The 17,989-nt window shown below is 41.5% G+C and overlaps 2 protein-coding genes across 2 annotated transcripts in view; both read left to right on the top strand.

Moving 5' to 3' along the window:
• The first annotated feature begins 4,464 nt into the window (after positions 1 to 4,464).
• On the top strand, positions 4,465 to 5,345 carry LOC102285691 (iron-sulfur cluster assembly enzyme ISCU). Its single transcript, XM_005889912.3, has one exon. The coding sequence runs from the start codon at positions 4,472 to 4,474 to the stop codon at positions 4,973 to 4,975; it is 504 nt and encodes a 167-aa protein (XP_005889974.2). The 5' UTR covers positions 4,465 to 4,471; the 3' UTR covers positions 4,976 to 5,345.
• Positions 5,346 to 10,641: 5,296 nt separating this feature from the next.
• ADAM10 (ADAM metallopeptidase domain 10) overlaps positions 10,642 to 17,989 on the top strand; it is a 143,405-nt gene continuing 136,057 nt past the window's right edge. Inside the window, exon 1 of the mRNA XM_070377989.1 lies at positions 10,642 to 10,953. Coding sequence (XP_070234090.1) covers positions 10,899 to 10,953 — 55 coding nt within the window. The 5' untranslated portion in view covers positions 10,642 to 10,898. The remainder of the gene's footprint in view (positions 10,954 to 17,989) is intronic.

The following is a 17,989-nucleotide window of genomic DNA, read 5'->3' as shown; positions in this document are numbered from 1 at the left end:
TTATCATTGTTATCCTGTAAAGTTTTCTGAGTGCCCTCTGCTCTGCCTCAAAGCCTCTTCATCAATAAAGTAATACATGATTAATTGCAGATGAAGGATATAAGTAATAGGTGTTTTGTATTAAATGTGATTGAGATCAGGGGCCCCAAGATTCTAGGAAAACACTTCAGAACTATTTGGAACTTGGTGTAATTTTTAAAACAAGTATCAGAAGGTAAAATACTGAAAGGGATAATACAGACTACAGGCACATTAGGCCAGCCCCGTCCAAGGAGGGCTGCCTCTACTCAGTCTCAGCCAACTGATGCTTTGCAGGAACTTCAGTCTGCTTAACCTTTCAGCTTTCACAGAAAATCTGGCGTCTAGGCTTTAACATGAACATTCCTAACTGTTGAAGAATGACATATAATTAAGAAAAAAAGTATTTTCAACTACAAATCAAACTGAACTTGTCTGTGAGTCTAATTTGGTTTATGAGCTACCAGGTTGTCATCAGCACTTTAAAGCCTATGTATGAAATACATGTTAAAATGTGACCTGAGGCATATTAAACATTTTAAGAATTTATTTGAACAAAAATTGATTTGAATCAGGAAGCATTCAATCTAGCAGATAGAAAGGTACTGTAAAAAATGAAAGACTTTTATAGGCAGAAGGGAGTGAAAACAAGGAAGTTATATTAGGCAAAAGAGCGTGTTATTATCGCAAAGCTACTTTCCTTTAGGGGACAATAAGAGACAGACCCAATATACAGTTAGGTATATTACCTATCAGGTGCTGATCAGGTGATTCCTGATTGACTGGTTTAAGTTTCTGTGTCTGAGAGAACTGAAACTATTAAATCTTAGTTTGGTGACAAGAGGCCTAGTATAAGTAACTCCATTTTGGGCCCATTGCCTTTCTTTCTTTTTTAAATATACTGTAGGGGCAGGGAGGAAACAAGAGACGGAAAATGTAGAAGGGAGAAGGTTGCCGATATTGTGGCATTCCCACATGCAGCTTGACAGGGTGGAGTAGAAGCTGTATTGTAAGGAGACGAGAGAAAAGTTTGGACAATTGAGTTTTTTGGAGCATCTTGAATGTTAGAATAAGATACCATGATTTTAGACAGTGAGGGGAGTAATCACTCCTAGGTTTTGAACATATTAGTGAAATTGATTCTATTCTGGCATTAAGAGTCAATAAACATTTGTTGGATATATATTTGCTTAACTCTCTGAGGTTCTGTTTTCAAAACCCCTATAACATGTGATTCATTACTATCCTTAGGAATTAAGGAAGATTTAAAATAAATAAACAAATACAGTACCATTTGATACAAATACATTAGAATTATGGACATGGTATACTTAATTTTTTTTTTTTTTTTAGCCCCTTGACTCTCCCTGTATGTTTTCTCAGCATGCTGTGCGTGGAGCAGGTTGGGTTTGAATGTCATGGTTATTGAGCAAATGATTTTAAATTTTCTCTAGTGGTAAAGTTAGTGAAAATGTTACAAAGGAGAAACCTGAGCTATATGTTTAACAATATTTACTCCTTTACATTTGAAAGGAAAGTGATATTTATAACACTCTTCTAAATGCCTTAAGTTGTAAATACCATTTTCCACTGTTCTCTTTTCCTCAAAAGTGGATTTTCATTTTTATTTTATTATTTTTATTTGACTTTGCCAGATCTTAGTCAGAGCATGTGGCATCTAGTTCCCCAACCAGGGATCAAACCCGGGCCCTTTGCATTGGGAGCTCAGAGTTTTAGCCACTGGACCACCAAGGAAGTCCCCAAATGGATTTTACAAGTGTTTTTCTTCTCTGACCCATCTTTTATACAGAAAGCAAAATCCTGACCCAAAAAAGTGTCATAAAATGAATTATTGAAATTCCTTATGGAGGAAATAAAAATGTGCAAAGATACTGAAGAGGGAAGTGATATGTGTGTCTGAGAAGACAACTGCAGTTGAACAGCAGCGTATTGTAGTGATTAGAGCACATGCTTTGGAGTCAGATTTAACTTTGGGTGCTGACTCTGCCAGGTACCAGCATTGAGATTTTGGTGATTTAAGTTCTTTGAGCTTCCATTTCCTTACTAATAACGAGCTACTGCACTTAGTCGCTCAGTAGTGTCTGACTCTTTGCGACCCCATTACCCGTAGCCTGCCAAGCTCCTCTGTCCATGGGTATTCTCCAGACAAGAATACTGGAGTGGGTTGCCATGCCCTCCTCCAGGGGGTCTTTCCAACCCAGGGATTGCACCCTGGTCTCCCACATTGCAGGCGGATTCTTTACCATCTGAGCCACCAGGGAAGCCCAACAACCAGCTACTACTATTACTCTGATTTTTGTCCTTGCTACTTTTAGAAGATAAAGTAGGAAATGAGCCATGAAAGATGAATCTGTCACGGAAAGCAATGGCTAGATCATAAAGGCCTTGCATTTTATCCTGGAGATAAAAGGATATATTTTCAAAAAGGTCACTCTGGCAGCAGTGGTGTCAAAAAGTCAGGGAATAGGTGATATGAACTGGGGAGACCAGAGCTTGGGCTGTGGGAGTAGAAATAGGTGGAAGGGGTGGAATTTCAATACAGTGGAGAATAGAGATGACTTGATTGTCTGCTGGAATGGAAGAGAAGTTTAGGTAATTGCATGGATGATGTTGCCTTAATCCAAATAGGGAATTTAGAAGGAAAAAAAAAAAACAAACAGTTTGGGTAGGTTGATGTAGGGGTTTGTTCACTTTGGGACATGCTGAATTTGGTGTGGCCATGTAACGTCAGGAAGGAATTGGCTAGTACATGTTAGATATGTAAAAAACACTTAAGATTTTACAATGCTTGCTCTAATGCCTTGCAATATTCTCAATGGCTTACCTCTATTAATTTATTTAACTCCCTACCTTCAAAGGTAGGTATTACTACTCCTACTATTCCTAATGTAAACATTAGGAAATTAGGGTACAGATGCCTCAACTTATTCAAGGTTGCCGTACTGGCGAACGATGTAACTAGGTTACATCGGGCTGGTACATAGGGCTGGTGCTTGGGGCACAGGTGTAGGAAAAGTGCTGACTATGTGCTAGGTTGGAGAAGGCTTGGCACCCCACTCCAGCACTCTTGCCTGGAAAATCCCATGGACAGAGGAGCCTGGTGGGCCGCAGTCCATAGGGTCGCTAAGAGTCGGACACGACTGAACGACTTCCCTTTCACTTTTCACTTTCGTGCATTGGAGAAGGAAATGGCAACCCACTCCAGTGTTTTTGCCTGAAGAATGCCAGGGACGGGAGAGCCTCGTGGGCTGCCGTCTATGGGGTCACACAGAGTCGGACATGACTGAAGCGACTTAGCTTAGCATGTGCTAGGTAGTGGGATAGGATTCAGAACAATACAGATCCAGGCTTTGTTTTCATGGAGTTTACAGCCTAGTGAGTCATAGACATTGGAGGTAGTAAAAAATAGTCATGCACATGAAGAATGAGAAAATATGAAAGCCAAAGATAAAATCCTGAGGAACATCAATATAATATCTAAAGGATAAAGAGAAGAAGAAACCCTAGGGAAGATATGCAGAAAAGTGAAAGGGAAAGTGTTAGTTGCTCATTTGTGTCCAACTCTTTGCAACCTCATGGACTGTAGCCCACAAGGCTCCTCTGTTCATGGAATTCTCCAGGAAAGAGTACTGGAGTGGGTAGCCATTCCCTTTTCTGGATAGCCATTCTTTTCTCCAAGGGATCTTCCTGACCCAGGGATCAAACCTGGGTCTCCTGCATTGCAGGCAGATTCTTTACTGTCTGAGCCACCAGGGAAGCCAAGAGATGCAGAAGTCACAGTTAAAAGTAAGGAGGAAAATCAGGGGTGAGCACGGCCTTGGGAAACATTGGAAGGGGGAATTTTGAGGAGAGAATGTTAATTGACCAAAAAGCCTAGTTAGATGAGTTAAAGTGTGTAGTGGCATTGGTAACTAACAGATCTTTGATGGCCCCAGCAAGGGTAGCTTCCTGGGGCTGATGGGGATGGAAGCAAACTGTAGTGGATTGAGGTGAGATTTGAAAGCAGGACCAGAAGTGAGAGAGACTGGAGTGAGATGGGTTAAAAGTCCAGTAAGCAAGAGAAAATGTGTGAATTGGAGTGACAATAGTAGGTAGGGAAGGATTTAAGGTACAAGAAAAACATTTTTAGGGACGAATTAATAGTTGAATTAATAGAATTAATAGCCTGGTGGGCTGCCGTCTATGGGGTCACACAGAGTCGGACACAACCGAAGCGACTTAGCAGCAGCAATAGATGGTGACTGGTTATGAGTAGACAAGGGAAGAAGAGTCAGATAATTTCATTCCCCATCCCAGGTTACTGAGAGTGTTGGTGCCATTATCAGAGATAAGTTAAACATACTTAGTTTGTCATGACAGTGAGACATGCAGCATGCATGTCTTTAGTTGGAGTTGGAAAATTTTAAATGTAATTGTTGGGCAAGCCCGCAAGATGGCGGAGGCTGGAGCGGGCCGTCTGAGGCGGGCGGCGTCGGCCCTGTTGCTCCGGGCCCCGCGCCTGCCCGCCCGGGAGTTCTCAGCTCCCGCTCGGCTCTGTCACAAAAAGGTTGTTGATAACTATGAAAATCCCCGAAACGTGGGGTCCCTTGACAAGACATCTAAAAATGTTGGGACTGGATTGGTGGGGGCTCCAGCGTGTGGTGGTGTCATGAAATTACAGATTCAAGTGGATGAAAAGGGGAAGATCGTGGACGCCAGGTTTAAAACATTTGGCTGTGGTTCTGCCAACGCCTCCAGCTCGTTAGCCACCGAATGGGTAAAGGGGAAGACGGTGGAGGAAGCCTTGACCATCAAAAACACAGACATCGCCAAGGAGCTGTGCCTCCCGCCTGTGAAACTGCACTGCTCCATGCTGGCTGAAGACGCCATCAAGGCCGCCCTGGCTGATTACAAACTGAAACAAGAACCCAAAACAGGAGAGGCCGAGAAGAAATGAGCGCCTGGTGATGGATGCCTCAAAGGGCCCACAGGCCGCCAGCGCCCCCACCCACGCAGTCACATGGGTGTTCAGAAGCCCTCGCACTACAATAGAAGCGCTCTGAGATCACACAACCTTTGCTGCTCACGTTGCGAATCTAACTCAAGCAAAATACACAGTCTAGTTGTTCTGAACCCTGGGGTTTCCTGCAGCTCACTTTCATCGCCTTAACCTCGTGTGTCTATACCTCGCGTGTGTCTATTTCGATTTATGTGTATGACCCCAAAACTGAAATTAGTAGCGAAGTCTCAGGTTTGGGTAGTCGTGAAGTGCACAATATCTAATTCTACCTGAATCTTTTGGGGGAAGATTACCAATAGAAAGCCTTGGTAAGATTATTTGGTAGGACCAAATAAAGTACACGTATTGTACATAAAACAGATTTTGCATCTATATAATAAAGCAATGTTGTAAGACGGAAAAAAAAATGTAATTGTTGAAATGTTTGCTAGGATTGGCTTTAAGTTGTGCAAGCAGCATTTTCCGGCGGTATTACTTATGTAATATACTGTGTACAGCCATGTACTTCCTAGCTGAATTCCTCATTATTAAAATTTGGGATAACTTTCATTTATACTGATAGTATCAAAGCTGGATGTTGTCATTAAGGAAATAATACTGTTAATCACTGCTTTTGAATGGAAGAACCATGATACTTATTTTTATTTAAACACTTACGTAGTAATAGCCAGACACTATTATAATCACTTTACAAATGTTAAATAATTTAAACTTAATCATTCTCATAAAAAAAAAGAAAAGTTGAGGTTAGAAAAGGTAGTAAGTTAAATGTCAAATAAAACAGTGGTTCAAACTTGTAACATTGAATCCCTTTCATTATGATACTGATCAATTTGTTTTTAAGTGAAAAGAAATACAATCTTAAACATAATTCTTGATGATCACCTTGATAATACAAAACGTATTTTTACCCAGTTGAAATTAAAAAGAAAACACCATTTACCTCTACCACTGAAATTAACTATAAAAGTTGCTGCACAACTAAACATGCCACAAGATAGTATAACAGCTAAAAAAATCAAAACATTTGCAGACAGCACCACCAGAAGAAAATACAAGCACAGGTATATGCAATGTAATATTTCCATGTAACTCATCTTTCCTAAGATTGGATCTTTTAAGAAAAAGAAAAAAAAATCATGAGATTCTGCCATTCTTCCAGACATCTCATTGTAAATGGGCACTATTGATGATATTAGAACTTCTGACCGTATTTTTGAGCTTATTGATGTTGGAGCAAAACTAGAGTAATTCATTTTTCAAAATGAGAATTAAAAAAGCATGTGGTAATAAGTCGAAAAAACCTACAGTAAAAAGTAGGAATTCCAAATTATTATTAGTATTAATATCTGTCTTTTCTAATTCAGCCTACTGAAGCAGGATGCGAAAGATGAGGACTAATTTGTTGCTTAATCCATAGTCCTGTCTGACTCTTTGTGACCCCACAGACAACAGGCTCCTCTGTCCAAGGATTTCTCAGGCAAGTGGGTTGCCATTTCTTCCTCTAGGGGATCTTCCTGACCCAGGATTGAACCCATGTCTCCTGCTTGGCAGGATTCTTTACCACTGAGTCATCCAGGAAGCCTGAAGACTTCAGTTCAGTTCAGATGCTGAGTCATGTCCGATTCTTTGCGACCCCATGGACTGCAGCACGCCAGCATGCTGCTGATGCCATGATGCCATCTAACCATCTTATCCTCTGTCACCCCTTCTCCTTCCGCCTTCAATCTTTCCCAGCATCAGGTGGCCAAAGTATTGGAGTTTCAGCTTCAGCATCAGTCCTTCCAATGAACATTCAGGACTGATTTCCTTTATGAATGAGTGGCTTGATCTCCTTGCAGTCCAAGGGTCTCTCAAGAGTCTTCTCCAACACCACAGTTCAAAAGCATCAATTCTTCAGTGCTCAGCTTTTTTTATAGTCCAACTCTCCAAATATGACTACTGGAAAAACCATAGCTTTGGCTACACAGACCTTTGTTAGCAAAGTAATGTCTCTGCTTTTCAATATGCTGTCTAGGTTGGTCATAATTTTTCTTCCAAGGAGCAAGGGTCTTTTAATTTCATGGTTGCAGTCACCATCTGCAGTGATTTTGGAGGCCCCCCAAAATAAAATCTCTCCCTGTTTCCATTGTTTCCCCATCTATTTGCCATAAAGTGATGGGACTAGATGCCATGATCTTAGTTTTCTGAATGTTGAGTTTTAAGCCAACTTTTTCACTCTCCTCTTTCACTTTCATCAAGAGGCTTTTTAGTTCTTCTTCACTTTCTACCCTAAGGGTGGGGTCATCTGCATATCTGAGGTGATTGATATTTCTCCCGGAAATCTTGATTCCAGCTTGTGCTTAATCCAGCCCGGCATTTCACATGATGTACTTTCCATATAAGTTAAATTAGCCGGATGACAATATACAGCCTTGACCTACTCCTTTCTCAATTTGCAACCAGTCTGTTGTTCCATGTCCAGTTCTAACTGTTGCCTCTTGACCTGCATACAGATTTCTCAAGAGGCAGGTCAGGTGGTCTGGTATTCCCATATCATTCAGAATTTTCCAGTTTGTGGTGCTCTACACAGTCAAAGGTTTTGGTGCAGTCAATAAAGCAGAAGTAGATATTTTCCTGGAACTCTCTTACTTTTTCTATGATCCAATAGATTTTGGCAATTTGATCTCTGGTTCCTCTGCCTTTTCTAAATCCAGCTTGAATATCTGGAAGTTCACGGTTCACGTACTGTTGAAACCTGGCTTGGAGAATTTTGAGCATTACTTTGCTAGCGTGTGAGATGAGTGCAACTGTGTGGTAGTTTGAGCATTCTTTGGCATTGCCTTTCTTTGGGATTGGAATGAAAACTGACCTTTTCCAGTCTTGTGGCCACTGCTGAGTTTTCCAAATTTGCTGGCATATTGAGTGCAGCACTTTTGGAGCATCATCTTTTAAGATTTGAAATAGCTCAACTGGAATTCCATCACCTCCACATGCTTTGTTTGTAGTGATGCTTCCTAAGGCCCATTTGATTACGCATTCCAGGCTGGCTATAGGTGAGTGATCACACCATCGTGATTATCTGGGTTATGAAGATCTTTTTTGTATAGTTCTTCTGTGTATTCTCACCACCTTTTCCTAATATCTTCTGCTTTTGTTAGGTCCAAACCATTTCTGTCCTTTATTGAGCCCATCTTTGCATGAAATGTTCCCTTGGTGTCTCTAACTTTCTTGAAGAGATCTCTAGTCTTTCCCATTTTATTGTTTTCCTGTTATTTCTTTGCATTGATAACTGAGGAAGGCTTTCTTATCTCTCCTTGCTATTCTTTGGAACTCTGCATTCAAATGGATATATCTTCGGATAACCAACATACCACATGTAAACTGTATGCATGTTTTTCATGTAATAACACATGATTTGATACACTTAAGTACTGCAAAATGATTACCAGTATTAGATTCCCAGCACTTATTCATCTTATAACTGAAGTTCGTACCCTTTGACCAATATCTCCAGATTTCCCCCACCTCCCAGACCCTGGTAACCACCATTTTACTCTCTGCTTCTTTTAGTTTGGGTTTTTTAGATTCCACATATAAATAAGACCACACCGTATTTGTCTTTCTGTTTGATTTATTTCACTTAGCATAATGCCTTCCAGATTAATCCCCGATGGCAAGATTTCCTTCTTTCTCATTGCTGAATTAATATGCCATTTTATCTATATACCACATTGTGTTTAGCCATTCATCCATACAGGGACACTATTGTGAATAATGTTGTAATGAATATGTGAGTGTAGATTTCTCTTCAAGACCTTGATTTCACTTCCTTTGGTTTTATACCCCAAAGTGGGTGTTGCTGGGCCCTATGGTAGTTCTATTTTTAATTTTTTGAGGAACATCTGTGCTGTTTTCTGTAATACTTACACCAATTTACATTCCAACCAAAAATGCACAAGAGTTTCCCTATTTCCATATCCTTGCCAACAAGTTTGTCTTGTCTTTCTATATATATATATGTATATATATATGTATATATTTATTTATTTATTTTTGGCTGTGCTGTGTCTTCACTGCTTTCTGCAGGCTTTCTCTTGTGGTGTGCAGGGGCTACTCCTCCTTGCCATGCACTGGCTTCAATAGTTGGAGCACGAGGGCTCAGTAGTTGTGATGTGGGGACTCCATGGGCTTCAGTAGTTGTAGCACACAGGTTCATTAGTTCTAGCTCCTGGGCCCTAGAGTGCTCAGTAGCTGTGGCGCAGGGGTTTAGTTGCTCCGGGGCATGTGGAATCTTCCCAGATGCGGGACTGAACCTGTGACCTCTGCATAGGCAGGCAGATTCTTATCCACCGAAGTCCACATATCTCTTATCTTTTTGAGGATAACCATTCTAACAGTGTGGGCCTTATTTCACCATGGTTTTGATTTGCATTTCCCTGATGATTAGTGGCATTGAGCATCTTTTCAAGCACCTATTGGTCATTTGGATGTTTTCTTTGAAAAAGCACTAAATTCCTCTGCACATTTTTAAATTGGATTGTCTGCTTTGTAGCCTCTGAGTTGTAAGAGTTCCTTGTATATTTTAATTATTAACCCCTTGTAAGAGAAACAATTTGAAGTGTTTTCTCTCATTCCAAACACTGCCTTTTCATTTTGATTCTTCTGCCAAGGGTTTTTAGTTTGATGTGGGCCCACTTATTTACTTTTGTTTCTGTTGTTTGTGCTTTGGCATCACATCCAAAAAAATCATTTCCAAGACCAACATCAAGTTTTCCCTGTTTCCTTCTAGGTCTTACGGTTTCAGGTTTTATGTTTAAGTCTTTAGTCCATGGAATACAAGTTTAAAAAATCAAAGTGAGTTACTGTGAGCTCAAATAGGAGCTTCAAAGAAGTTGGGGTGAAGGAGACTCCAGAGTTCTCTTCAGAGAATGAACAGAAAGTGGTAACTAGGACATTTTTCAGGCTAGATTCGGTACCTGTGGTTGAGGCTGCACGCTTTTAGAATGGCCAAGGCCTGGTCTGTGACAGTTTTACAGAATTCAGAAAAATAGGACTTAGGCTGTATGTTTCTGCTGCTTGAAGGGCTTTACATTGAGGTTCTGAGCTTTGTCGGCTGTCTCCAAAGTAATAACTGTTTATTGGGACTTCGCTTCTTTTGCAGGGTGGGGGAGGCTTTGCTTTTGTTTACTTGGTAGAAGTTGTGCACCCAGGGAGGCAAAAAAAGAAGTAACGAAAATCCCCATTCCCTGTGAAGTTAAAACGAGGACAGCGGCCCCTTAACATCCCTCACCTTGCCTCTTCTGCTCAAGACACAGGTCTGAGCAGCACCAAGAGCAAACCCTGTACGGTCCACAGAGTTGCGCTCCAGTCCGGGGGCGGAACCCCAGGAAACCCCGCCTCTCAAGCCCAATCCCAGCTCTCCGCCGGCGGACAGGAAGCGGCGGCGGGCCTAGCAGCCCGGGAACCGGCCCCAGTGCGCATGCGCGCGCCCCTGGGGCGCCTGGGGGAGGGGGAGGGGCGGGAGGAAGGGGTGCGGCTCCGCCTGCCCGTTGGGCGCCGGCTGGTCACGTGGTAAGGAAGGAGGCGGAGGTCCCGGGCTCGGGGGAGGGAGGTAGAGAAGAGGGAAGGAGCGAGGGAAGGAAAGCGGGGAAGGGAGGAAGGAAACGAACGAGGGGGAGGGAGGTCCCTGTTTTGGAGGTGCTGGAAGCTTTGCCGGCTCTTGAAGTGGGGCGAGAGGGAGGTGCTTCGCCGTTTCTCCTGCCCGGGGAGGTCCCGGCTTCCCGTGGAGGCTCCGGACCAAGCCCCTTCAGCTTCTCCCTCCGGTTCGATGTGCTGCTGTTAACCCGTGAGGAGGCGGCGGCGGCGGCGGCAGCGGAAGATGGTGTTGCTGAGAGTGTTAATTCTGCTCCTCTCCTGGGTTGCGGGGCTGGGAGGTGAGGCACGACCCCCAGTGCCGGGGGCGCCGTGAGCTCAGCGGACCGCGCGGCGGCCGGGCCGAGCGGAGCCCAGTCGCGCCGTGCGGCGGGTGCCTCAGTCAGCCCGGCCGGCCGGCGGCGCCACTCGGGCGCGCAGTGCTCCCCACTCCCTATTGTCCCCCGCGCCCCGACCGCGTTCCCTTCCGTGGCGGGCCGAGGACGCTCTGAATCTCCGGCGAGGCCTTTCCCGCCCCCTGCCGCCCCAGCAGCAGGGGAGGCTGGGGTCGCCTGCCAGAGAAGCAAAGTCGGGAGATCCGGTGGCCAAGCGAGAGCCGTGGAGCTCAGGCCGGTTGGCACCATCACTCCAGCGGGCTCGCCGGGCGCCGGGGCGGGCAGCTGCCGCGGGGCCGGTGATCACCCTCCTTACCCTTTTGCCCCAGCCCCTTGCCCGTGGCGAATTCCGGAGTCCCCTCCGCCGCGAAGAACCACCGCGGAGGCTCGTGGGAAGTTGCGATTGTATTGTTCCTTTACCGGGCGCGGCGATCCAGACCGACCCGGTTCTGCGGAGAGGCCGCCCGAGGAGGGGTAACAGTGGTCTCCTGCTGGTGTGAGCCGGGCGGCTTTGGCTCTCCAAAGTGCCCCGCCTCTGTCCGACTGTTCCGAGATTAGCAGGAGGGTGTGTTTCTGTTCTGTGAAAACATTCTGTTGCCCTGGGGAAAGGGTTTCGTGGAGAGAAAGCTAAGTCGTTTCGGGATGTTCTTTGATCTGTAGGCTGCTTTGCGTCTTTTAGAGAGACGGTCCCTCGGTGACCTAACTTGAAGAGTTTTCTTAAACTCTCAGGTGGAATAGACATATAGTGTAATTAATGGATTGTCAAAACAGTGGCAATCCTCCACCTCCCCTCCCCACGTTGGAGTTAAAGTGTGCTAAAGCGTATAATTTCTTGATGACTCCGGTTTTGAAGACGTTTTTTGTTTCCAGTTTATCCGAGGACCAACTGCATCATTTTATTCTTGTGTGAAGTGCTTTATTTTTGGTTAACTTTTTCACTTCCCACCGGAGTATACATCAAGACTTTAAAGTATGTTTGAAAGAATTGGATTGAAATTTTTTCCGGAATGTTTTGGATGAGTATAGACTCATTTGATAATTTAGAAAATGTCTGAATGTTTCATGTAGTGGATTGTTTTTGTTCTTTTCTCTGACTTAGGACTGCATAGCCTAGCATATTTTTGTTCCGTCTTCTACTTAGTCTGAAGATACTTTGTAGGTAGATTTCTGTTGCAGTTTGTAGTGTTCATTTGCGAGAGAAACATTTTAGATTAGGAGCTTCTGGTAGATGTTTAGTTTGAAATATCTGTGCTGGATAACCTCTAAAAGGGCCTTTGTTTTTACATTTGTATTTATGTTCTGAATGTGACTTCCAGCAAATTTCTGTTTTCACTTTTTGTTACATGCTGATTTCTTTGAGGTAGTAAAAAGTAAGGCATCCACGTGAGGCAGATTAAACTACTGATTAGTAGTATGTAAAATGTCCTTTGTTTTTAAAGAGTGAAACAGTAAGAGTAGACACTGGTCTCTTCTGATGGTTGAAGAAAAAGTATAAATTGACAGCGTAATCTTTGCGGGCTAAGACCTTTTTTAAACAAAGATTTTCCAAATTCAGAACTCTGGAGTCGTTTTTAAAGTATCATTTTGCATTAAACATTGGTTAAAAGGCTGCTTAATTTTTGATGTTTGTTTTAAGCAGAATTTTTTCAGAAAACCACTAAGAAATCTTTCATTTTAAAATTAACATCATGATTGTAGTTATGGGGTACCTGGAGATATTTGTAATGTATTTTTATCCACACATCTGCGCTGTTTATGGTCGTTTGTAAGAAGTTTATGTAAGGATGATATGAGAATAGAATGCATTCAGACTCTCCTATGAGATAATGAATATTTTGTGTAGATTAGGACAAGCTATAGTGGAAATATGAATTTAACTTTAAAGTATAAGTCGTTTTAGATACTTAATAATCGTTTTTAGTTGCTTCCCCTGTGATTTGTCAATCCTGTTTTGCATTAGTTTTTTTCTTGCTCTTAGTGTGATGGTTGGGAAGCTAGAAAAGAGAATGTGTTTAGAATCTTGAAACTAAACTTTCCCAATGCTGTACATTTCTCACAATGTCCACCTGTGTTCTGTTTGTAGGAAGATACCATGAATTTTCTAGAGCTTAGTATCTATATAGACATGTACTCAAATATATGAATAAAATGCTTTATTATATGCAACCGCATTAGAAATTTATTAGAACTATTCTGATTATATATAGCCCAAAGAACTTTTATGTATATGTGAATTGTACTTTTTAACACAAATATGTTGGTGCGTTGATTTTTTTTTTTCTCTTTAAAAAAATTGGTGTGTTTGAGAGGTCCAAAGGTATTTCAGCTGTACCAGTAAATTCAATCCCCTGTTTTTGTTTAATGAAATCATACTTTAAATGAACTCTTAGAGTATGACTTTTTTTTTTTTTTTTTTTTTTGACTGTGGTGTCTGGGCTGGTGGGTATTGTAGTTTCCCAACCAGGGATCAAAACCAAGCTGAGAACAAAATTCCTGGCATGTTTCTTATATTAAAAAGTCTGGTGTAAATGCTTTGCTTTGTAGCATGCTTCTTAAAGAAATAAATTTTATGGAAGTTTGGCCAAAAGTATAAAAGTTTAAGCTTAAATTATTTCTCACTTCTACCAGCAAGTCAGGGTCTATGAAGTTAATAAAATGGACAGACTTTTGGTCTTTATCTTTAAGGAGCTGTGACTCTTTATCTTTTTAATGTTGGTATTGATAATCCAGCTAGCTGTACCATCTTGAGAAGACCCATTTCAGGCCATTAGTTAGCAGTATCTTTTCTGTGTGTATAAGGACCTCTTTGAGTAGCAAAGAACTGGGCATGGCAAGCACCCCTCTCTTTTCTGATCTCATTTTTATAACTTGTTTAACATCTTCCAGGGTGTTTATTACCTAATATCTTTTAAATTATCTTACAGACTTGCAGGGTGGAGCAGGGAGAGTAAGGGACATTTTTGTAATGTCTTCTGTATTTCTGATACTGTGTTAAAAGTTTCACTTTCCAACTTGTATGAGAGAGTGGTGACATTCTACATTTAAAGAAACAGACTTGAAGAAATATTTTTTCTGACATTGTCCACCTGCTCAGTGGTGAATTAGACCGTCAAACCCAAGCCGGTTTGACCTAAACCTGGACTTTTTACCTATTGCCCCCTCATGCCTTTTTGAAAGCAGTTTTCACATGTTAGTTCAAAGGTGTTCTCTGGACTGAATCACCTTAGAGATGTGTTTTGTTTGATTTGCAGTGTCTTCAAGTTTCAACTACTGATGGGCTTTGAAAAATTAGGAAACTTATTAAAAATTTTTTTTCTTCGTTTTGGTTAAAATTTACTGACTGTGCTGGGTCTTAATTGCAGCGTGTGGGATCCATAGTTGCAGCATATGGGATCTAGTTCCCTGAGTAGGGATCAAACCCAGGCCTCCTGCACTGGGACATGGAGTCTTAGCCACTGGACCACCAGGGAAGTCCCAGATTGGGAAATTTCTGAGTGAAGTTTATGGATTTCTGTATTTTGGGAGGAAGACTTGAAAATCCTGTTAACTGTTCAGAAATATTCCTATTGTCTGGAGCAGAGCAGTAGCCATTCCCCTCTTTAAACTGGACTTGGGAATCAGCGTGGTTCCCCTCAATCTGGCTGGCTGTATGTACACTTAGCCTGCTGCACTCATTTTTGTTACTTGCGTCAGTCCTTGTAGATATGTTATTTGCGTCTTTGCCTCAGTTTCATCTTGCAAACATGACAGCACCATTTATTTATTTGGTTGTGCTGTGTGAAATGTGGGATCTTAGTTCCCCAACTAGGGATCAAACCCATGCCGCTTGCAGTCCCGACAGCAACCATAAAATTATTTTTTTTGAATTGGGACCTCTTATTCAATTTTTATTATATTGCTTATAATATTAACTTTTCTATGGTCCTAGAAATTTGTTAATAAACACTGTGGCATACACAATACTTTTTATCTGGCATTAGGGTATTAGATATTTTAAAAAATTCTTGTGTGCATAATAGTAACAATTGGAAAGTCTTAAATAATGATAGTTACAATTTTTCCACATCTCTTTATCTCAGTGAGGAAATAAGAAACCACATCTTTTTATGCTGGGATAAGGCTCAGAAAAAAATCGTTTGAGAGTTCTGTAGATAACTTAGATGTTTTTTCTTTTAATAATTGGTTATAAACATAAACTCTGTTTTTGAAATTGAGAAAATGAAACTGAGTAATAAATTCAAGAATAAACTCCATTTTTTCTTTTTTTTTAAATTTGTTGAGAGATCACAAGTTTGGCCTTGAGACTATTTCCTGAATGACAAGTTTCTGGGACCAGACTTTTTAAATATTTTGTGCTTTTGATGAAAGTTTTTATAAAATGATAAAGTTTTATAAAGTTGTTATAAAACATATTTACTGTGCCCCTTTTAAAGGGGCTGAATTTAATCTTAAATGATTGAGATTTAGTATAGGAACAGCTTACTGTTTTGGGCTAAACTTAGTTTGGCTGTCAATTATTTTACAAGGGGAAGGGGGCAACGTTAAGGAGAAAAATACCATTTAGAGTTGTGAAGGTAGTAACACTGCCATGTAGCAGTGTGAAGGCTTTGCCTTAGGACTAGTTGGGACGGTTCTGTCCTAGCTAGGTTGCAGAAACAGCAGTACTGAGAACAGTTCTCAGGAAGTGTAGACTCCCTTTGATACTGGGTGATTCCATTCTGAAGCTACTATAGTTCCAACTAAACAATGTGAGAACATGTACAGTAAGAACATTGTTGTTTTAGTCATCAGTGTTTATTGTGTGTCTGTGGCTAGTAGGAGTCATGAAGGCACAGTCTTGAGAGAGAAAAGAGGTAAAAAGTATTGAGCTTGCCAGAGTAGACATAAATGTCAAGATATAAAAATAAGAGTTCCAATTATGTATTGTAGTTGAAATGAGGATTTATTAAGCTGGAGGGACATCAACCAGTTGAAGAGAGCTTTTTGAGATAGAAGAAAATACCGTAAGGTGTAGTAAGATACATGTAGGTTTACTTGCCTGGAATGGAGAGTTTACGGTAGGAAATAAGGAGAAATGCTAACTGGGCTATGATGACTAGAACTCTCATTTTTCATATAATAGGCCATGGTAACTATGGGGTATTGTGGAATTTTGGTTGGTTGAGCCAACAAAGGTCCGTCTAGTCAAAGCTATGGTTTTTCCAGTAGTCATGTATGGATGTGAGAGTTGGACTATAAAGAATGCTGAGAGCCAGAGAATTGATGGTTTTGAACTGTGGTATTGGAGAAGACTCTTGAGAGTCCCTTGGACTTCAAGGAGATCCAACCAGTCAATTATAAAGGAAATCAGTCTTGAATGTTCATTGGAAGGACTGACGCTGAAGCTGAAACTCCAATACTTTGGCCACCTGATAGGAAAAACTGACTCACTGGAAAAGACCCGAGGCTGGGAAAGATTGAAGGCAGGAGGAGAAGGGGACGACAGAGGATGAGATGGTTGGATGGTATCACTGACTTGATGGACATGAGTTTGTGTAAGCTCTGGGAGTTGGTGATGGACAGAGAAGCCTGGTGTGCTGCAGTCCATGGGGTCGCAAAGAGTCGGACACGACTGAACAACTGAACTGAACTGAGCAGTTGGGATATGATACAGTAAGGAATAAATTAGCTGCTTGGTGATTGAGTCCTGGATTGGGGTAGTGATTGTAGAAATAAAGAAGAGTACATGAGAAATCTTATGGAAGAATAACTGGTAAAACTTGGCAGATGTTTAATGTAAAGATACCACAGTTTATTGAGGGCTCACTCTGTGTTGAATTTGGACCTTAGAGGCTATTGTATTGGAGAGTGTAGTTTTATAAAGCTTTGAGGACCTCAGACTTTGTAGTTCAAAGTGTCTAAGATTTTGAATCTAGATTGAAGGTTCAAAGTTGGAATGTGTGTTAGAGTTGAATTTTGTCTGACTTGTATGCTAATATTTTTGTTGCTAAGTCACTTCAGTTGTATCTGACTCTTTGAGACCCCGTGGACTGTAGCCCACCAGCCTCCTCTGTCCACGGGATTCTCCAGGCAGGAATAGTGGCATGTGTTGCCATTTCCTTCTCCAGGGGATCTTCCCAGCCCAAGGATGGAATCTGTGTCTTTTGCTGCTCCTGCATTGCAGGTGGATTCTTTACTACTGAGCTGCCAGGGAAGCAATACTTTTGTTGAATGTTAGCTAAAACTTTGCACAGTCCTTCAACAATTTGTGGCTAGTCACTTAGGAAGCAGGCTTCCCTGGTGGCACCGTGGTAAAGAATCTTCCTGCAGTGTAGGAGATTTGGGCTTGATCCCTGGGTCAGGAAGATCCCCTGGAGAGGGAAATGGCATTCCTTCTCCGCATTCATTGCAGTATTCTGGTCTGAGAAATCCTATGGCCAGAGGAGCCTGGCGGGCTACAGTCCTTGGGGTCACATGAGTAGGACATGACTTAGCAATTAAAAACAAAAACTTAGGAAGCATTGTTCCTGATAGTTGAGAGATAGAAGTTTGGTGAATTTGAGGTAGACGGATAAGTTAGATTTAAAGATACATAAATTGGAATTAGACTCTTCAGTTCAAGAATATGCTTGATACTTTTGATTATATGTGAATTGTGAAATTCCTATTTCAGACACAAATTGGGGAAAATAATGTGATTTCTGTACTTGAGCCAAATGTACAAATATGATTTATGGAGCAGAATTTTCTTTCCATTTATCTTTGTTTGCATTAATGATTGAAAGGGATATACACATAGACACACACATATATGTATTTAACAGCTTTGAACTTTGGATTTAGTTTTCAAAAGAATACAGGTAGAACCCTATACTTTTTAATTGGGTGGAATATAATTTGCTTCTTTTCCTAAGAATTGAGTGGGATAAATTTGTAAAATTGCTGAAGAGATTGTAAAGTGCTG

The sequence above is a fragment of the Bos mutus genome, chromosome 10, assembly GCF_027580195.1.
Source record: "Bos mutus isolate GX-2022 chromosome 10, NWIPB_WYAK_1.1, whole genome shotgun sequence".
NCBI classification, from domain to species: Eukaryota; Metazoa; Chordata; class Mammalia; order Artiodactyla; family Bovidae; genus Bos; species Bos mutus.
The sequence above is the reverse complement of the archived record's forward strand: the minus strand, read 5'-3'. Positions and strand labels throughout refer to the sequence as shown.

Bases quoted from the DNA above. Each gene is read 5' to 3' on its own strand.
- LOC102285691 (XM_005889912.3), top strand. From the start codon at position 4,472: ATGGCGGAGGCTGGAGCGGGCCGTCTGAGGCGGGCGGCGTCGGCCCTG.